The 23,718-nt window shown below is 33.5% G+C and overlaps 1 protein-coding gene across 1 annotated transcript in view; it reads left to right on the plus strand.

Annotated features, from left to right (window-relative positions):
• The window catches only part of LOC145670118 (nose resistant to fluoxetine protein 6-like), a 58,227-nt gene that overhangs the window by 13,623 nt on the left and 20,886 nt on the right, over positions 1 to 23,718 (plus strand). Inside the window, exons 3-8 of the mRNA XM_081738487.1 lie at positions 6,848 to 7,059; positions 9,051 to 9,139; positions 9,555 to 9,748; positions 11,703 to 11,872; positions 13,103 to 13,283; positions 14,972 to 15,159. Coding sequence (XP_081594613.1) covers positions 6,848 to 7,059; positions 9,051 to 9,139; positions 9,555 to 9,748; positions 11,703 to 11,872; positions 13,103 to 13,283; positions 14,972 to 15,159 — 1,034 coding nt within the window. The remainder of the gene's footprint in view (positions 1 to 6,847; positions 7,060 to 9,050; positions 9,140 to 9,554; positions 9,749 to 11,702; positions 11,873 to 13,102; positions 13,284 to 14,971; positions 15,160 to 23,718) is intronic.

The following is a 23,718-nucleotide window of genomic DNA, read 5'->3' on the forward strand; positions in this document are numbered from 1 at the left end:
ATCACGTGACCTCTATCAACCAATCAGAATCGAGATACCAAAGTATACATCAGAAAGGACACCCTAATTTCAAAAATCCTAGGACCTAAAATTACGTGATCTCTATCATCGTGGTACCAAAGCACTCATCTTACCCGTAAAAGGAAACGAATTAGTAATGGATTTCCCCGCAAGGGTAAAACATGACGTCATACCATGTGACCTGTTCAGCGTGTAGCGGGTCTAAGATCATGTATCGTAGTACCAAAGTACTCATCAAAGAGGATACCCAAATTTCAAAACCCAGGGTCTAAGATCATGTGACCGCTATCAACCAATCAAATTCAAGGTACAGGATTCATCTTACCCGTAAAAGGGAACGAATTTCAAATATCGCAGGGTCTAAAATCACGTGACAGCTGTCAACCAATCAGAATCACACATCTTACCCGTAAAAGGGAACAAATTTCAAAAATCCCGGTCATAAAAGAGAATGAGGGATTTCCCCACAGGGTGACTCATGACGTCATACCACGTGACCTGAAAATTTGAATTTCCCGCGTGGGCGGGGCTTAACGTCACGTGACCTCTCTCAGCCAATCAGAATCGAGAAAATTTTTGCTGACTCGGCTCGATATAACGGGACCCCTACTACTACTCCCACCCAAGACAAAATTGAATAAATCCAAACATGTATTGGAAAGCAGGCTGTAAGGCCAGAGAGACAAAACAGCCACACATCTGGATGAGTTATTTAACTTCCCGAGAATCTAATTTAGTTTCTGGCCAAAATACATACATGAATTTTATATACTATAGAGGTTATACTTCTGATTTTTAGAAATATTAAAAAAGTCAAAAATTAATAATTGTACATATAATCTTTAATTATCAAAAATATTCAACAAGAAACTAAACGCAATTTAATTTTGTCAACTCTAAGTTGTGGATATGTAATATTTTTAGTTTTGTTCAAAATTACCTTAACCACGAGGACACAATAGTCCTCCTTCTTTTTGTTACAAAAATGGCGTCAGCCAAAAGATAAAAAAAAATGACAAATAATTATAATTATTCTGTATGAAAATTGTATGAACTAATACTCGTAAGATTCACATAAATATATATATGTATATATTTTAAACTTATCTGCAATACGTATATTACTGGCAAGACTCGATTATACTGTCACAAAACTATAGATAATTGATGAGCTATAAAAAATGAAGTTAACTCACCAGGCAATTACGTCAACTGAAGCATCTGAGAATTTTTACATGGCGAGCCAACAAACTCCCAGCATGCTCCAGTTGATAACAAGTGAAAAATTAAATTCGTAAAAACGAAACTACAATGCCGTGAAGTAAAAATAATAACCAAAGCAAGGGAACATAATAATAATAATAATAATAATAATAATAATAATAATAATAATAATAATAATAATAATAATAATAATAATAATAATAATATTTTATAAATGACTAGATTCTGAATACATTACACATCTTATGAGCTAAGGTTTCTGAAATGAATTTTGTTTATTAAAATGGAAAACTATTTTTTAAATATAGTATTCAAAAATTATTTTGATAGTTTCTGAATTTGAAATTCAGCAATATTACTTAATTTTTGGTCGGTTTGGTCAGATATTTGTTGCGATTTGTTTATGGGAGTAACATGCATTTGAATATTTCGTCAAAAGTAAATTGCAGAGGTGTTTATTTCAGGTGTAAAATTGAAATTGTTTTTTGTTTACCAGTGTAATATATATTACATTCCTTTTGGATTACCTTCCAGACGTAAATGACATTTGAATCAATGACTTCTGTTCAGAATGGATATTAAAAGTTACTGGGTCGATCATGCTGCATTACGTTGATATCTATAGCGTAGTATTGAACAGCAAATTTGGGGGGGGCTCAGTGGTAGAGCGTTCCCCTCCGGTGCTTGGGGTCCCTGGTTCGATCCCGTGTGGACTTTGTGGTGGACAAACACCGTGTTCGTGGGTTTTCTCGGGGTTCTCCCGTTCCCTCCCACTTTCTTCATTCCAATATTTTCAGTCATCTCTCGTCATCACCGTCTCCTGTTTAAGCAATATTTAATTTTATGAAAACAAAACATCTGCCCAGATCGCATGAGCATTACTACTCGAATCTTCGTGGCGGAGCTCATGTGGTTCGGATTCACATTAATCAGTAGGTCCCGTTTTGTATAGTCTCGTTGCTGAAAGGGACGTTAAATTCAAAATCAACTCAACTTGAAACTTCGTTTTCAGCGTAAGAATACACACTTAGCATGCATAAAACTTGGCTACACAATAGAATATGATAAGAGCGATAATCAGAATTCACAGAGAGAACAATGAGATGAAGATACACTTTCCCAGTTACAGTATAGTTGTAAAGAAAATAATAGTACAGGATCCATAAGTAAAATATTGAAAGTAAAATTGTCTATTAATACGAATTGAACAATTTTAGTGCCTATTTCATTTCCAGAATGCAGTTTAAATAGGAAAATCATTACCACTCAGAATCATTATCACTTACTACCATATGGGAATAGTCAGAGTTAAAACAACTGTCACCATGACAATTCATGCAAACTGTAGTGCAATACAGTCCCTGATTCTTGCAACTACACTGCAGAGTTGCGCTTTGAGTAGTTGAACAGCTGCATTTAATAAGTCGAAGAAGGGAAGTAGGCGCTGGAAGTTGAGATGGTTTTACTGAAACCAGCAATTTCTATTTTATTTGCTATCTCCAGTGCAGTGAGTTTAGATTATTTCCTATCCAAGACCGGACATGATTATACACCCTTTTTACAGTGATAGGACCATGCACGATTAATTTGTGGTAAAGACTCTGGTTTCACTTTTTTTTTTTTTTTTTTTTTTTTACTTTCTGAGTGAAAATTTGAAAGCGAACATCATTCAAAATGTCTTCTTTTCTTTTCCATGTATCATGGCTATTGCTATCTCACTAGCTGTGATTACTTCTTCTTCTGAACTAGTAGATTTCAAAAATACAGAAACAAATTTCCTGAAATATTCATATTTTACCAATGTAATCACTTCATCTTTACCAACTGAAATCAGCCATGGAGTTGTGTCACAGCCAAACAGTGATTGGGCAAACGATATGTTTGTTACAATGTTTTTATCCAATTGTTCTCTAATGCATTTTACGTCGTAGACAAAAGTTTCAATTGAGTTCCTCTTAGAATCTAAAAACATAAAAACTTTGTATGGTATGTTCACAGCATAATGAATAAGCAGAACAACAAATCAGTAGCATCACCAATTACAACTGTAGTCATTATTTCTGCTGAAGCATTTTTTTTTTTTCAATTTTCGCATCAGCATCACCCTGTGCTTGAACGCTATCGCACCCGATACACCTTAGTCTTTCTGCAAGGTACTGAAGAAAATTTTTGATTATTCTAAATATTAGGAAGGAACGCATTTTTTAACCGCAACGTTTGTTTCTGGTGAGAATGCTGCAGGAGGTTCAACTACAGCTCTTAGTCGACGTTGATGTGTTTGAGACTTCAGTTCCTTTTTTGTTCAGTTCCTCACGATTATAGCCATCAAAAACAACAATTTGTATTCTTGTATTTCTTCCCAATATAACTACTAATCATATTGCTGAAAAATGTCTCTCGTGTCCAGGGAATGCCATGTAACAGTGAACCACCATCAAGAACGTAATACACTTTGTCATCAGGAAGGGATTCACAATGTGAATATTTCCGTAAAAGATGCGCCAGTTGTGATTTGGGTGTTTCACGTATAAGGCCTTCCTTGTCAAAAACTTATGCTGAAAAAGTGCACAATTTATATGTGATTGGTTCATCCAAGTCGAAATAGTTAGACTGCGCATACAGTAACAGGCGTTGAAACGAAAGTTGTTGGTCAATATAAACAACATCATCTCTTTCATGTAGAGCACGCTTTACATTAATGGTACAAACCTCCTTAGGTTTCTTAAATGTAAATGCAGAAACTGTCAGACCCTTCATCTCATTCAAAATAATATTTCCTGTCTCTTTTCCTTGTTCAGAATTAACACAACTCTCCGCAGACACACCACGAAAAATATTTCTCAAATGCTTTTCTTTGTCAAATACATTCTCAAAGGAGACAAAAAATGCACTACTTTCTGGACATCTGCTACATCCTTCTCTTGCTTGTTTGCATCTTCTATCACATGCAACTCACTGATATTATGATTCGTGTTTGTGATCTCTTTCATAGAGTTATACATTTGAGCGAAGAAAGGGCTTGACAAAACCCACAGAGCTCTCTGTTGTACTATCATACCTCGTCCATGAGTCAAGCCTCCTCGTCCCTTCATACTTTTCATCAGCACCTGCTCAGTTACTAAGTCAGTTGACAGTCCATCCCAGAACATTATACCCTTCGGATAACATGATACTCTTCACAGAACTTTCTGTACAGATCAGGAGATGAATATTCTAACTCCAGCATATTCTGTAGATACAATCTACAACTTGTAGTGTATGCTGTATATCCACTTGCTGCTAAGAATGGAAATATGTTCTTTGCAACTGATAAATGCATTAACCCGTTCCCAGTATGTTCAGCCTATATTAATTTTCGAACATAGTCTACCATTTTCATATACTGTATCCATAATGATTTTGCCCTGTATTCTTTTAAAAGTGAAAAAATGAAACATTCTCTTTTAAGTTTTCCACTACCTTTGTTGCATTTAAAAGCTCCTTTAATTCTAACATATCTGAAAGTACCGATTTTTCAACAGTGACAGTTCGATCATTTTCATAGTCAATGGCTTCTCTGAAAAGTATTGTGAACAAAGATTGGAATATTATAAGATATCACTTATTATCCTTGCCACTGCTTTTCCAGAAAGTATATGCTTCACAACATTGCTGTCACAGAGAAGTTCTAAAATCTCTTTAAGTCTAGACCCTGCTATTATATAACCGATGGATCCCAGGAAGCTCATCAACAGGTGAAGTCCACCCAGACGTATAACCATTTTCTTCAATGGATTGTCTTCCTTTTCATTAGTTATAATCCTATGTGCTTTATGGAAGAGGTACTTATCAAATGACAGTATTGGAATGACATTATTCTTTCGGGTGTAATCATGCACGAACCGAAGGTAGAGTATATGCAAGACTCATTTGATGAGTGGAAGTCTATCACAAAAAAGAAAGTTACAGATGACTTCCCAAGATGATCTCCTTTTAAAAGGACATTCCAATAATATGTATCTATATCTGGGCAATGATCTTTAAAATTCTGAAATACTACCTTTCTTACCAAAAAAAAGTACACAATCTACTTCCTCTGGATAGGATCCATCAGGAATGAAATAAAATTACCTTACATATCTCTCTAAGAATGATTTTCCAATGGATAGTGCGTTATCTGCCAATCATCAGAAGTTGTATTTGTCAACTAGAGCATGGCTAGTGATAGAATGCAGTTCGTCATCAACTAGTGAACACTTCAAAGGCATATTGAAGCTTATTAGGCTTTGTAATATCCATTATGTAATGTCCATGGAACATGATAAGAAAATAGTAGAGTTTCTTAAATATCTGCATTTTCAATGAAAGAAAAATTCGTCTAAAAGAATAAAATGAAATCTTTCGTTTAGTGTTTAATGGTTATTAAGACAGGATATTAATGAAAGTATGTTGGTAAGTTTATTCAATAAGTCACTGAAAAAGTATCTGCAGTACCTTAAAGCATACATAGCAGGATAGGTAACTTATAGTTAGAACTACAGCACTTAGAGAGCCGCATTTATAAATCGCATGACCTAAATAAAGACAAAAGAGATGGTAAACGCAGATCAATGTTGAACGTTTTGAGAAATAAAGTAAAACATGTATTAAATGCAAACTCTGTGCGCCTCACGGAGTGAGGTACTAACGTTTTGTACACCATCAATTAAATATTGATAAGAACTGTTTACGCTGACACCAAGTCTAGAAGGTTCAATTGAATAGTGTTGCCATCAACAGAAAAGAAGAGTTGAGTTTGGAAAAGGTACAATAACTCAGAAAATTGCACTAATACACTATCGAACCCTTAGAGTACCAAGACTAAAATGTTACGTAAAGTACTAAGCCTGGGTCACTTTGAAACAGGTGTGTTTATTGTTAAAAAATTAAGTTTGACTCAGGAAGTTAAAATTTCCATAAGGGCAATGTACCTGATCGTTCCATATTTTACAGTAAATTTTATACGCTGTATACACTGTCAGTGGCGGCTCGTGACACTTTCAAACAATACCTTTCAAATAATACAATACAATTAAAATTTTACAAGTAATCTTCTTTTGTAGTATGATGTGTTCAGATTTTGAGCTTACGGAATCACAGGCTGTAGGAAGATTAAACCGTGCTCATCTACATTTATTTCAGGAAGTAATTTCGTTACAAAATTCATTGTTGTGTACTACCTTATCCGCCTCGTAAACAATTGTTGAGAGAATTAGACAAATACTAACATACGTATGTTTCCTTAAACAAGAATAATCTACTAGAAGTCACGACTAGTCGGAGAAGAAAATGACATTCGTTTGACTTTTTGTTATATGTATAGCTTACAAACAAACAAAAAATCAAGGGCCCAATAATGTTTCATAAGGTTTAATAGCAGGTCAAAATTGTGAAAATTTTTATAATTTTCAACCGGATCAGATGAATTTTGCTTAACCTGTGTTAATGTCTGGACGTTACAATATGCAAGCATTTACGGAAAATTAAAATACTTTTCTCTTTTTAGGTCTAACCTTCATATTCGAATTAGTTCTAGTTTTTCATAGTTTATTCATTCCAACAAAACCTTTCTATTCCGTTTCAGGGTGGATTAGCAAGCTTCAACCAAGAAATTCTGGCTGTGGCTTTCCTTGGTTTGCAGATGTCTTTCTGTATTCCATCAACATGTTCACCTAATGATCTTGACCAACAGCTGAACTCTGTTCTTCAGCAAAACAAGCTTCCGTTCAGTGTAACAATTAGAGGGTGTAGCAGCAATGAATCGAAAACTTTTGAACCTAAGGATTGGGGAATGCTGTAAGTTCTTTATATATATATATATATATATATATATATATATATATATATATATATATATATATATATATATATATATATATATATATATATATATATTATTGGTATTTACCTTTTAAAGCTTAATATAATAGAATATAGTATTATAGTAAACTAATATGAAGTGCAATATATTGTGATCAGATTTAAAGTCACATCTGCTTTACTAAAGATGATACGTATTATTATTATTATTATTCAAGATTTCCAACTACTCAGCCTTTATTAATTTTACTATATTTCAAGAATATCGAAGAATTTCTACTAAATGTTGATGGAATATTTTTTATGATTGGTTACAGAAGGGGTTTTCTCATTCCTTTATTCCTGCTTGTTTCAACTAACAGCAGTAGGGTTAGCAGATAAAGACTCATTGAGCATTTACACTATTTATTTACTCAAAATCGAATATTCCTTGTAAACTCTATTGTATAGAATGCCTGTTGGGTTTGACTTGAATATTTCCAATATTTCAAGTGTCCTGTTAGAAATAGATGTCCTGTATACCCCGCGAAATAGAAACAAAATGTCGTGAGTGCCGCAAACGACTGTATATTGTGATATTTTGTAACCTTAAAATGGGCAGTTTTTAAGATTCTCATTAAAAATGCACAGAAATTAGTGGGGTAAATGTCAAAAATGAAGAAAGAAAGAAAAAAAGAAGCAGAAAGTAAAATGTTACCTGAAATTTATAGCTCCCAGAATGCTCACCTCTTTCGGTGTTGTTCTCTACTCATCCCTGATAGAACTCTATCCTCATCTAGTTCACTGAATTTCGTATATACTTAGATTTTTTATTAAACTCGTATTACATTTGGTAAAAAGATTAGGAGATTATAAAAACAACACGATATGACAAGTAAATCCAGGTCAAAAAAGGCAACAGCTGAACTCTGTTCGTAAAAATAAGTAGAGCTCACCCAAACAGAAAAGAGTGTCTATGAAATACCTTTTTGACGTCATCTCCAAATCCAGGATGGAGTTATGCTAATATAATTAACATGAGCAGGTCTTAAAATAAATATTTTTTTTCTTTAAATATCTTCACTATTACATAATAATTTCTAGTGTCGATAGAAATTTCAGTAAATAATCAATATATTAAGTATTTCAAGTACCATTGGACGACCTGTTTTGGAACATATCTTCTATGCCATGGCAGGGGGAAGGATATTAAATATACAAATTTACTTCTTTGTTTTCTATTAATTTTAAAGTCAAGTAGAGGAGAAGTTTGCTAAACCTAGGATAAATATGCAATAATATATTAAACTCCAGTATACTTTTTGTATCCTATCTTCAAACAGAATAAATCCACTCTTGTAGTCTTCATTGGTTTTAAACAAACGCATTGGACATTTACTAAGATTTCTCAAAGGAGATATGCCCAATATTATGGACAAATTAAATTCTTTGAATATTGGGAATTTAAACACCCCTTCGTTCTTGATAGATCTAATCAAAAGTAGGATGACTGGCAAACATTAAAGGAAATACACATACATTGAACAGAAATACTAGTAAATTTGTTCCAAGTTGTTTACAAAAATTATTTTACAATATATTATCGCCAACTTTCATAGAATTTATCCCGTTTCACCCGTTTACACTTCACGAATTCAATCATAGCCTGTAAGTATAATAAGTTACCGTAAAGAAAACACTACATTTTATCAAATTTGAATACGTTTTGGATAATTTCTATTTTTTAAAAAAAATATGTGTATAGTAGAAAAATAAGAAGATAAATTCATTTTTCTAGATTTTATTATTTTATCCTTGAAAAAGCACAAAATGGACATTATGTTCATTTTGGAAGGACGAATGAAGTAACACAGCATATCAGATGTTCTCTCAGTAGAAGTTTCGTAAATATCAAGTGCTAAACTTCTAGATATAGGAACGAAACAAATAATATATGTAACTGAATATCAACCTATACTTATTTCCAGATCAGTTTTGATTGTTTTCGGAGCATTATTGATCATCAGCACTTTGTATGATTTGTGGATATCATTTGTTCATGGGACTAAATCTAAAGGTACGTTAATGAAGAAAATATTTTATTACAGAAATAGTTGACTTCTTGATATAGACTATATTAATTTTGAAAATTCCGTAACAAGCATAAAGTTCCTATTTATTTTAGAATATATATATTAGAACATTATTTTTTAAAATTATTTCTTCTAAACATTTTTGATTCCATATTTATCAAATACCTTCATCTAATAAGTTATTTTTACATTATTTCCTGAATACATGCTTATTCTGCATATATTCACAATAGTCAACTTATGATTTGATACATTAAAAATGTATAAGATCATAATATATAATAATGCAGTAGGTTTTCTTATATATTCAGATATTTTGTTGAATAATGCTAGTAATAGAAATGTTTTTGATTCAATGGAAAATAACATGGATTCATTATATCATTGTGTTTGTTTCAGGGAGAAAACAGAACCTTCTGTGTGCTTTCTCTATTTATTCCAATGGAAAGAGGCTTCTTTCTACTTCGTCTTCAGGCGACACAATGGGTTGTATCCATGGAATTAGATTTTTGAGTATGGCATGGGTGGTATTAGGACATAAAATCATGACAATGGTTTCTCTTCCTTTGCTCAATTCTTCCCAAATGCTCGAGGTTAGTTTATCTCATGTAAATGCATTGAAGCTTTACATATACAAAGCTAATTATTACTTATGATATAATTGTTATTTAGTTTTATCTTATTATTACTATTTAATTGTTTGCAATTGAAAATTATAGAATGGTTCATGTGAATGGGAATATTAGTTTTCAATAATTACTATAAGTATATATGTTGCTTACAAGTATATATTGTGCGTTCGTCAACGTTAGAAAGCGTGTGTCATTGTTAGGCCGTTATACCTTTCTACATATACGAGGTGTATCAAAACAACACCGACAACGTTTGGGAGGTGATCTTCACTCCAAGATAAGACAAAAAAATATAGACCATCCTGGGTGCACAAATTTTTCCTTTCGAATTACAAGCTGCCGAAAAGTAAAAAATAAAATTTACAAGTCCGTAACTCAAAAACTATGGAATCTACTAGTCGGATCAAGATTTCACTTAGGAACTAGTTTGTGTCCAATCCAACTATACAAGTTTCATGATCCTGCGGTACTTCCACAAGAATTTTTATGGAGGAAATTTGGCTATGGCATATAATTTGAAGTACTCACCAACTACCTCTATAAAAATTCATGCGGAAGTACTGCATATTTGGATAGGGAACCTACAACTTCCAGAGTAAAATCTTGACCCTCAACGGTAGATCTCATAGACTTGGTGCTACGGACTGTTATAAACTTTAACACAAGCTCAAGCTCTTGAAAGTAGATTGCACTTTAACATAAAATATAATCATTGAAGTTGATAGTTTCAACGATTTTACTACCGGTTATATATATATATATATATATATATATATATATATATATATATATATATATATATATATATATAACGTTGTTATATATATATTAGACAATACATCTCATTGAACTAGACGAACTGATACATCGGAGTGTAAAACCATATATGTAGTTTGTTTATTTTATGTAAATGGAGAAAATTTAATTTCTTCGTTAACTTCTAAATCCATGCTGTACAAGTAGGACCCCTTTTATTGAAGGTCGACTGAAAGCAGGGAATTCGTGCTATTCCTCAATTCAAAATATACTGCCAGCCTGAATTCTACCAAAGAGCTCGAAACTTAAAACATATAAAACGATAACAATATTTGTTATGCTATATGACTGCAAAATATGTTGGCTTACTGTCAGGAAAAAAAAAAAGCAGACTGAAAGTATTTGACAATAAAATTCTGAGGCGAATATTCAGATCTAACAGGGACTGGAATGGGGAGTGGTGAAAATTTCATAATGAAGAACTGCTTACAGTAATTTATATCGTTTACCTGACATCTTTAGGGTAACCAAATCTAGAAGTCTCAGGTTGGTAAGTCATGTAACCAAATGAAAGGAAAGGTAGGAGCGTTTTCAAAAGTTTTACGGAAAACTTAATCGGAAAATGACTATTAGTAAGTCCTAGACGCAAATGGAAGAGCAATGCTAAAATGGATCTCGTAGAACTAAAATTATAAAGTAGAAGTAGGATCCAGTTAGTTAAGGGAAGAAGTAATCAGAGATTTTTCTGAATAGGAGAATGAAATTCTGGGTTCCATAGGCTATAGTGTTGGTTTTGTTTAGTTTTAATGAGAAATTAAAAAAAACGAAGTCCTGTAGTGTTGAAAAGCAAATGATTCCTTGCCAGAAGTAATTGATAGCACTACCTCAAATTATGAAACTTAACCAATTAATACGTATTTGTGAATGAGTCTGGCACTTTTATTACCAAATTTCTTCTCACTATGGTTATTTCACAGCTCAAACAAAAAATATTCATGATATTATGTAATTCGCGTTCTTAATAGATGTCCTTTAGATCTTTACCATGATAACAGAACCAAAACTACAGCAGGCATTTATAAAATGCTCCTTACTCTCTTACATCTTTCATCTGTTTAGTGCCTTATGGCTTTCATGGTATTGTATCTCCTCTTTTCAGATTCGCAAAGAGTGGCAAAAAATGGCACTTCTCAATGCCTTAGTATCTGTAGACACCTTCTTTGTTTTAAGTGGAATCTTACTCGTCTACGTCTTCTTGAAGGAAATTGAGAAAACTAAGAGATTTAACGTATTGGACGTATTGGCGTTTTATGCTTACAGATATTTAAGGTACGTATAAATTAGTAAGCTTAATTTTGAATGTGCTTATTCGCTGCTTAACCCAATCACAAAGAAGAATACAGACACAACTAGATTACAATAAACTATAGACAGAGAAAGAAGCATTCTGTTTCTCACATTCTGAAAATAGGACGTACTCTCAAACTACTGAGATTCAAAATTAAAATCAAAAGTAGAACATTTATAACTTCCGTTAATAAATTTACAAGCACTTCAGGTTTTAATGGCATCTCAATAGTACATATGGAACATACTCTTGTGATGTTGAGTACATGAATGTTTCTTCTATAGCCATCTATCTTCCTTGCCTACACTCTGTTTCTGTATCTACCTATCTATTTGTCTTTATGTCTAAAAATGTTAGATTTTCATCACTTCCTGTTTAAATAGTGTTAAAAGTACAAACATACCTTTTTGTTTAGTACTACAAACATCACTTAGTATTACTATGGTACTCACCCCATATAAGAGGAGTCCCTTGTTCGATCATAGTTTGTCATGGACAACACAGTGTACGTAGAATTTCTGGAGTTCTTCGGCTTCCTCCCTCATACTCATTTACTACACTCGTAAACTATGGTTCTTCTCGGTCTTTGACAGGCCTTTTATGATCACACACATGCATCTCAACTTCCATAGCGTCCAAGATATACACTTTGAGAATGATGCCCAATGGAACAAAAATAATAAAGTTTTTAAGCAGCATGATGGGATACCTGCAATAAATTCAGGAATATATCTCTATGTACTTCGGTGAATCTCTTCTTGAAAAGAAGGTTGCTCTGACTTTAGAAACGAATGTCTTCCCTCAGAGTAATGGTTATGAAGGGATGTAATACAATATCAATAATTTCATCATTCATCTCCAGTTAGTCGTATGGTATTTGTCATTGATATTAGATTATTGAATGTCTACGAATAACGAAAAATGTGCAGAAAGTTATGCAAAAAGAAAGACAATAATTGTAACATTGTTTTGTGTTTAATTAAGAAGAATGTCTACCAAATTTTATGAATTCTAAATTTACCGTTTTCGAATTGAAAAAATTTTCACAATCGTTCACTTTCATTAATGTTGGTCTCCTTTAGTCTAAAGGACATAAACATATGACCTTAAATTAAAGCTGTATTATCTTTAGCAATAGGACCATCGGAGATAGAACAACTGATTATTTCAGTTGATCGTTACTTGAGTTAATTGTTCCTTATTCATTGCAGATTAACTCCTGCTCTAGCCATTGTCGTTGGTCTCAATGCAACTCTCTTCTATTTCGTTGGAGATGGGCCTCTCTGGGAAAATGTTAATGGACACGTAAGACGCGACTGTGCCAAAAGCTGGTGGAAAACTTTAATTTATGTTAATAATTACAAATACGTCCAAACATATTCAGGGGCTGAGGTGAGTCTTTGAAGTTCTCATCAACATTTTAAAATGATTTTATCTTTTTCAAAAACTACGATTTTTTTCCTTCTGTGTGTATTTTCAATTTTATAATAGTGGGTTTTATCTTTCTTTGATTATCACATTTATTTAATATTTTCTGAGTTACCTTATCGTTTAATTATATTGTCAATTTTCGAAATTTGTGCCGTTAGTTTAAGTTCTACTGTCTTGATTTGTGCTATGTTTTGCAAGCTACTATCTATTTTGTTTACAATATTACACTAATAATATCACATATGTAATAAACGTACTACAGAAATAAGGTATCTTTTACATCTTCTGTAGTTCAATTACTTAATTTGTGTTATATGTCTTTTCATTGTATTTACGAGAGGAGGCAAAAGGTTCTTACTTCGTACCCTTACCGTGATATAGAAGGAAGTTAATAATTTACAACTTAATTAATGAATTCGTTCATTTCTGCACATTCATTACGTATTGACTTACATTTCTCACATAGATAAATATGTCTCTTAATGCCAACTGCAAAAAATGGGCGAATAGCCACATCGACGTACAACATAAAGACTTTCTGCTCCTCAGTGCGTCACTGTGTTGTCCGTCAGCAGCAACACGTATTTCTAAAGCTAATTTCGTCTGTTTTCTTTGATAGCGTTATGTTCCTGAAATATGTTTATGCCATTGTAACTCCTTTTTGTAATTGGTGAGTAGGGTTGCACATTTACAATTCAAAAAAAAAAAAAAAGTACAACATATTCTCGTTTCATGATTGCTGCACTTAGCATTTCGGAGATAGAATCAGAGATATATTTCGTTCATTTATTTAGATTCAAAACAGAATAGATACATCCAGTATTCATCTATACCCACAACTCTACACAAAAAATCTTTACCTTGTGGTATAGGCCCAAAGTACTTTATGCACATTGCACACGTTGCTGTTCTCTTAAAGAGTTCAAAAGTCGGGGAACCCATCTTCCTACCTCTTTGTCCATATGAAAATGCCATGTAATATGGTACGAACTGACCTCAAACTAATTTTCTCTTCCCTAGCTAAACAATAAATAGTAACACGTCTGTTTTCAAGCACTAGCTTGCCATTTCATTTCACCATGCTTGGGTCTACTATACCCGTTTAGTAACAATTTTTCTTGGGCCGACCTGCAGTCTTGTGCAATCACATGTTAATTATTTCTTCCAGTGTGTAATTTTATCATAAAATGTGCTATACTCACCATACACAGCTACCATGTCTTCATAGTAGTTTCTAAAGATTTTTGTTGAAAATTAAGGAACCTAATTGCAGCTCGATGTTCCATTATGCAGTACTTGAAGCTGTCTCCTAGTTTTTGACTCTAGAATCAATTCAAGACGATATAAACGGCTCAAACTAACACACATATTAGTGAGTTGCGAACCTATCATTCTTCTTATGTATACATTACTACCTTAACCCCTTTAACAGAGTAAGAACGTTCTGTCCTCTTTTCATAGGTACTGACTGTATGTTTTACCGTTTGTTATTCCATTCAGATACACAATTTATATTATATCTCATATTATTATATCTCCATAATGATTATCTGTTAGCAATAATACAAGTTAACGAAGTTATTAATGGAGAAAAGATTTAACTAACTTTAGATACGTTTACATTAATTTTCGCTTATGTCCATTTTCAGTGTGTTGGCCAGGCTTGGTATTTGCAAGCAGATATGCAATTATTCTGGTTGTCTCCTGTTTTCTTGTATCCTCTGTGGAAATGGCCTGTTGTTGGTATAGTGATTCTCGTCATCCTAACAATTGTAACGATTGTTATTCCATTTTGGTTAACAATGGTTCATCATTTACCATGGACGATGGTTATTACGTAAGTATATTTTTCCATGATTAGATAACAGAATTTTTCTATGTAAAGTATGTTTCCATTCTTAACACCTTTAAAATTTACTAAAGGGATTCAAATTTGAAAGATATGATAAAATAAACTTAATTTATATAAATAATTAAGATCTTTCTGACCAAAGTGTGTATTTCTTTATACAATTAATTCATAACAGTTTCAATAACGTATCGTTATCTTTATCAGATGTAAATTGGCATGTATATTTTCATATTAATGTAGGTAACATTAACGTCTGATGAAGAAAACGGTACGTTATTGAAACTCTCAGGACTTATTTTAATAAAGAAGTATATACTCTGGTCAGAAAAATATAAATGATTTAAGTAAAAAATTCAGAATCAAGATGGATTGAGTTAATTTGTGTATATTTGCTAAAAGATTAATTTACAATAATATTCTCTGCATTTAAATTTCAATGCTAGAGAAAGTTAAAATAATATATTAATATTTTCTAATGTAGATTTTCCATCGAGTAATATACATATATGTACCATAAAAGCATTCTATTAACTTCCATCCTTACCTTCCCTTACTGACAAATCCCTCTACCGTTATTATTATTATTATTATTATTATTATTATTATTACAAGTTGTGTGTGTGTCACCTTAAGGGAAGAAAATAAAAATAATAGCTAGACCGGCCAGTTCACAATTCTTTTTCTTACGTATGCAATCATAAATATATAAATATGAAAGAAAACGTAGTCCGTTGCCATAGAAACCGCCGTTTCCAGGGCAACAGATCCTGTCACGGTTAGCCAATATTGAAAGAAAACGAAAACGAAGAAAAAAATAATAATAACGTGCAATGTACTGGAGAGAAGTCGCTAAAATTAATTCTCTTTAACGAGGACGATTACGAAACATCACCTACTGATTGAAATCCGGATTATTTTCCAATAAAGTAAATTCCAATAAACTTTCTTGTTATTGTTGATTATTCCATATCGGACTCCCGAAGAAAACTCATCGAAACAACTTATTGACCGTGCAAATAGCGACTACTCTGTCATGACTCCGTTTTCTTTCATTCAGAAATAGGAAAGAAAGAGAAGAAAGTAGAAGGGTAAAAGAAGGAGGTAGGAAAAGAAGAAAGAAAAGAAATAGGGTATTTTAATGAGAAAAAGATTACTGGATAATTCCGGAAATATAGTAAGAAGTCGAGAAAGTCCTCGAAAGATAAATCATTCTAAATGTTATTAACGACTAATCAATTTTGGAATACTTCGGAAGAGACACATGTTCCCTCATACCACCCAGGCCTAGCTCCAGGCACCACGATCATGGGGTTGCCCAGACCTAGACCTGGGAATGAGAAAAGTGAAATTTAATTCTTTGTACTGTTACTCTAACCGATGATTGATAACCATCCAGCGTCTGAACTCTGTTCTCTAGGATCGACCACACATATGAATTAGCCAAGAAAAAAAAATCAAACTTATCAACTCAATATAAATTTATGTATCGTATCAATAGGAGTCTCAACTTCCTGGAAGAAAGATGTCGTATTTAGGCTCATCCTGCTATTTTTGTTTCACTCCTAGAGCCGATTCAAACCATTAGTAGCGGTCCTTCATGACCTAGGTTATTTACCTTAACACATATATTAAAACACGACACATATATTATAGATGTTAATACAACAAATGATATCACTAAAATTACTTATATTAAATCTATCATGCATTCACACGCTCACTCACTCAGGACAGTGTACATATGCTTAAAGGAAACCAATTAACTACAAAGATACAAATAATTTATTACATCCATAGTGAAAAGAAAAGACAAACAAATAATTATGAAGAAAATATTAATAGCACAAGTTATTGGTTATATATTAATAGAGTACATAGTGTTATATTTTAGTAATTTTTTATATGTCCAATCATCTTGACAAATAGAAAGAGAAAAAAATTATTTACATGTATCATATCTTAGGCATGCTAAAACAAATTATGATTTGCGACATACGCAAAAAGACACTTATTTCACTTGAAAAAAAAATGACAAAAAGGAAAGAAAAGAAAAAAAAAGAACTTTTTGGTGTATCAGAACTTATATGAGTCTCTACCTCACATTGAGGAATAAAATCTTAATAATTTTGAGCGTTCAAATCACAAATCATGCACTACTCGTAGCGTCCAAAACATTTCACTCCATTTAAATTAGTTTGTATATATATATATATTTATATATATATATATATATATCTATTGGTTTACAAAAACCATTCATCGACTATATTTAGTTTGCAACTCCCAGCAGTTTATATCTGCACTCGCACACTGCGATGTTTATACCCATCTGGGGATTTCGAAAAAAAAATCACTTTCGGCAGAGGATGTTTCTCCTCTTAGACGGTCCATTTCCAAACTTATTAATTGAATAGTTTTAAGTTATTTATGCAACGCTGGGACACGTTATGAGGCCTTTCCTTAGGATCACTTTCGTATATATTTGTATATGATTCGGATTTTAAAAAACGATCTCCCGCAGGTGTACGGAGTATGAAGGTTTAAATTGAGGATAAAAAAAAACTGGTCAAGTCACAGGATACATATGCAGGTGAGAAGGATTCAAGGTACACTTTCCACGATGGTTTTAGGTTGGTAGTTCGGGGATAATATTCGTTATGATGATGTGGGTTACGTTTAGACCTGCCGTTACTTTCCAATACATACCATTACATAATTACATAAGGTATCATTTACATTTATTCAACAGAAAAGGAAAATTACTTAAGTGCACGGCGGTATTCTTAACAAAATCTACATTCTTACATTCGTCGGAGAACTTACTGGTAAACTATAGCAACCAACACACGTTTAGGGGGACAGACACGAGCGCTCTTACATATATTCATAATACATTTAATATCATACTTTTACTTTAAAATCATATTCACATACTAATTACATATACATTTCGACGTATTCATTTCTTTCTCTCTATATATATATTTATTATAAATGCGCACACATTTAAATTAATCACCCCAATAATAAAATTTTTACAAGGTTGCAAACATTGTCCCAAAACAAATGACTTCCGACATTACATATGAAAAAAGAAAATTGATTTTTACTTGATACCGCGCATCTATAAATTTTTCACTCTTATATAATCAATTCGTGTTTAAATCATGAAGGAAAAAAAAACTTTGGAAGGCAGGCACGTAACACAGAGCATTTCTAAAGATATAACTAGATAACCTAAAATACAATTTCTGGGCCCAGACCAACTACAAGATAAACGAAAACCAAAACAGAAAGGAAAGTGACCAATGGATAAAAAAAAACTTAAAAGGGACGACGGTGAAAGAACGTAATTTAAGTGTCGTCAACTACGAAGTCTTCGTTCATTTCGGCGATAGGTCAAAATGTGATGGAGGACCCAATCACTATCTACTTTATCCATGAATCGTGTCTTGCAACGTCTCAGCTGGTAATTTCAGATCAGAGTTGTACGTTAAATTAATCGTAAGCGACAAGTTCAAAATCGGGGGGGGGGGGGGGGGGAAGGTTGAAAAATTTAAAAATATATATAAATCTCGAAGTAAGAAGGAAGAAAGAGACAAGAGAGAGAAAGCGGCGCCAACGAAAGGAGGAAGATTAAAGTACTACTCACTACACAGAAGAGTGATCGAATTTAAATATATAACAACTCATAGCCAAAATATTCACATATGCCGAAAAAGGGTGGTTTACTTAATTACGTAAACTAGGAGGGAGTCCCTGCTGCCAAGGATGCAAGTTCTGTGTCCATCAGATCCCAATCCCACAAGAATTTGCTTGTAAGATTGAAATCCGATCCCCGTATCCGGCCCAGACCAGCAGGATAAAAGGAGAGGGGGAAGGGACCGGGTAACTGAGTCCCAGTTTTGAAATCTCTAAGTAAGAAAAAAAAAACATTCGACCCCTCAGAAGAACTAAGGAGGTTCTAGGACAGTAATGAAACTAGAGTAATAGCTAAGATATCCCTAATTAGTGATTTGCCAAAAATAAAAAAAAATTAAATAAACTGAATTTCGGATCGGTGATTTCAATTACCAAAACTCACCGATAGCTACCCTACGCAGACACGCCACAGTCTGGGATGTCGTTAATTTCCCTCGTCTAATTAAACTAAGAAAAGAAATGAAAATACTTAAAGGGACTAGGGGTCGACATCCGGGTACGCGATAATAAATTTCAATAATTAATTGTTTTGATTCTGTAACCCTGTCAGAGCTGTCGCCTCCATGAACATTGTAAGCTAGCCCGAGTAGGTAACGTGAAGGGAAAAAAAAATCTCACGGAGCAGGATATTCTATTTTAAAACTGACCAGAAAATATAATTCACTACAGCCCTGATGTATAACTACTACTGTCTTTTCACAATTTATTATTCAATATGTCTAGTCAGCGATTGTATGATGCTACCCCTTCTATCAGATGGTATTACTATGGTTGATTATTATTATAACACATAAAACTACAAAATATTACCATAGTCCGACTATATATCGGCCTCCGGTCCGCGTGATATTATGGTGCAGGGGTCAGAACCTGAGATGTTTGTAGCTACACGTATCTATTCAATATATATATATCAACACACGGCGACGTATTCACTGGGCTACTATATATTTAACTATATGGGTGTCCTATATTCTATATTCATTTACTACAATATTCATATACTTTATATTCATATTCACATTAATATTCATATGCCACGACGCTATATTCTACAAACACCCTGTTTCCTCTATCTACGCCCAGCCTATTTACACATTTCATCATAACACTTTAAAATCTATAATCACTACAAACATTTCCCATTCCGATCACCGCACGACAACCTCACTCGAACTCAAGACTCTTTCACACACACACAATACTATGTAATACCTGGTAGCTTTATTAAGAACGAAAAAAAATCCTACGTATATTCACTGAAAATAGAATTATCTGCGATAATGTTTAATGTTTATAAAATTCTGCAGCAACAATGAACTTCTGCAGCCACGAAGAAAGAAATGAACATTTAATATAATTTCAAAGCGAAGAACTAGCATCATATCGCCCGACTTCTGTTAAAAAATTACGTATTGTTTATTTACTTAAATATCTCGATTTCTAGACTATGCAGAATGTTGAAACTTTCAGAATATATTAATTTTGGGTCACTTGACCTAACTGTACATTCATATGGGCTGTGAATTATACCTTCTAGGTTTTATTTCGGAAAGAAAGGTCAATTTCATGAAAACTAAATCACTAAGTACCTCGACAGAAGAATGGCGGTTAGTACTGACTTTCGACACTAGAGGCTAGCGATGATATAATCAACCCTTGAACAACTGAATGTGACCTTGTACACGGAATTATTATACTATATTAAGTTCACTATTAAATATTGTGTATGAGTTCACTTAATGACGGAATAATAAAGAATTTATCGCATAGTAAATACTACACTGTCCATATTTAATTATCTCACACACTCTTTCATCACTTAACTACCACAATTACTACTACTAGATTACAAATATATACATACTACTTAAACTACAAGACACATCATGCCAATACACACCAATCATCACTATCATTAATACATGTTATACTAATGAATATACACAGAAAACATTCATATTTTACCATGTTAAATCGGCTCTATGAAAAGTAACGAAAGGAAAGAAATGAACAGGGCCAACTGGCCCTTATATTTACTAAATCACATTCTTTACTTAACCTGTTTAATCAATGCCCTGAGGGGACATATCGGAGTGTTAGCTAACAATAGGACCCCTGCCCTGAAGGGGCAGGAACCCGGAACAAACTACATGTTCAACTCATCCCGCTGGAAGCCGTACTCCCAATTTGGGAGTCAGATAAGAGCCCTTTGCTTAATTTACACGTACATGCTGATGGTTACTAACACTACAAACAGACCTAAAAATACCGCCATATATATATATATATATATATATATATAAAATCACGTACTAACTACACAGACAGATTACTGAACGGACAGGTCTGACCGAACCTACACTGATTCAGGAGGGGCAAGAGGGAAATTTAACTATTTGATTCACTGAACTGCAAACTGGGTTTGGGAAAGGAGATTAAATGCACACACTATCCTGAATTCTGTCCGTCACGAACTATATCTGCACAACATGGCGTCACCGAGTTATGCTTCCTATTTCAGCTTTTTAGTTCAGTTTTTAGTATGAGAATCTAGCAAATTTATGGCTCCTTAGCTTCCTGGATGGTCTCTATTTCATTATCAACAAGATTTACCTTGTTAATGCAGCTTTTCCAGCTAATTTTCCGACTTTCTGAGCTAGAAGATCCTAGTCCGGCTGTCTTCAGTGGACTTCTTGCAAGGAATGGAATAATTGCGCCCTAATATCATAGCGTGGGTTTATCAGCCAATCAAAACTAAGCATTTTGGCGGTGGGGCTTTGAAACGAATAAAATTTGGTAAAATCTGGATCAAACTTGATTTTAGAAGGACCTAGGTATCTAAAAGAGAGGTGAAGGGTGGTCCTGAAAATTCTGTCGAATTTTAGATTGGTTATTTGATCTGGAGAGTTCCGTCCAATAGTGGATCTATATTTTCAGATAGCACTGACACCGTAAGAATTGTAATAATCCATTTACATATCCATATACAAAACTTATAACTAATTTAAAATATAAATAAAGATATTGATTCCCAAAACTATAATCCGTAATGATTTTTTTTACAGTTTTCCATGTTAATTGAAATAGAATAACAAATAAAATTACGAATTATATGAACAGCCACAAATTTTTTGTTAAACATCAAGTACAGTCGGTGCAAAAAATTTCGGGCACCCTCCTGTTAAGAACATAATATCATTAGACTGTAATGGCATATTACAGTTCCCCGGCGTCGTTAAAAAAATTTTGTTTGAATAACAAAATTTTGTTGAATAGAGTTAACATGTATTAATACTAATAAACTAACTACTCACTCATACTCTCATACACTCAAATGAGACAGTGTAACATTCACTTTGGGTATTGAGATAGAAGTTCCCGTTTTTTGTCCTCGGTACAGTTGAAAAGCTTAAGATTCTGGAAATTGTGAGTTCCGATACTTTCACCTTTTAGATTGTGTAATACAGCGCAATTTTTCAATAATTTAACTGCTAAAAACGGGCCGGTATAGACTTTCATCCATTTTGCTGACTCATGCTTTATAAGTGAGGATAAGTTATGCAGTTTCAACATCACTAATTGCCCTTCTTGCAGATTTATAGCGTTTTACGACTGTTTAGTATGACTTTTTAATTTTACCTCTACTTCAGCGTATCGGAAACGGTTATCTACGGAATCTAACTCTTTGGGCCATGGGAACACTTTCCTATAGCTATCAACGGCAGAATAACTAAGAAAGCGTTCCGCAGGCGTACAGCCAATACTGGAACAATATGAATTGTTCAGAAGGTCCTGAATTTTAACTAAGTACTTGTGCCAAGTGGTTTGATCCTCATGACACCATAATCTAACTAAAGTATTGAGTTCTTTATGGCTACGTTCTGTAACGCCGTTAGCCTGCGGGGAATAACTGGAAGTTTTCTTATGTTTAATTTTATATTTGTTACAAAAGTCCTGCCATAACTTAAATTGGAACTGTGGTCCTTTATCCGATAAAAATTCCTGTGGGTAAGGCAATAGATGAAAGTATCGTCTCTCTAATACTGTGATTATTTCCTTAGTATGAGCCTTTTTCAGTGGAAGGAAAGTAACGAAACGAGAATAAATATCTGTTAGAGATAAAATATAATAATATCCCTGACTAGGTGGCAATTTTCCAATAAGGTCCACCCCCAGAGTCTCATGGGGTACGGTCGCTTGGATATGATATTCCTGCTTAGCTATAGCACGGTTTGTAAACTTTGTTTCGGCACATTCTATGCAATTTCGTATAAAGTTTTTAATCGTGGTTTTTTGATTTTTCCAATAAAATATAGCTCGACAAAAACGATAACACTTCTGAACTCCAAAGTGACCGGTAGAATGGACAACACTGATAATTTGGGGTATACAACTCTGCGGTATCACTAAGAGCCATTTCTGAATACGCAAAGGTTTGATATAAATTAACCCACAGTACATTGTTACTCTGTCCAGATTACGGTTGTTTTCATATTGCTTTAACAGGTTCTTACATAATTCATCTGTTATTTGATTTTCTCGAATAAAGTCTAGATTAATATCAGCATCCTGCGTTTTGGTTAAAAAATGAACATAATGTGTTTCGGGCTCAAGCAATACCTCAGGTGGGTATCTGCTAATTGTGTCGGCTACAAAATTTTCTCTGCCTGGACAGTGTTGAAAAATTAAATCAAATTTCTGCAGTTTCAATAGAATGCGGGTGGTTCGTGGCTCAAGGTTCTTTTGGGTGAATGCATGTGTGACTGCCGCGTTATCTGTATGGACATAAGTAGTACGACCCATGATATACTGCTCAAAATGTTCACAGAGGAACAGGAC

This window comes from Thermobia domestica, chromosome 14 (assembly GCF_964235325.1).
Source record: "Thermobia domestica chromosome 14, izTheDome1.hap1.1, whole genome shotgun sequence".
NCBI lineage: Eukaryota > Metazoa > Arthropoda > Insecta > Zygentoma > Lepismatidae > Thermobia > Thermobia domestica.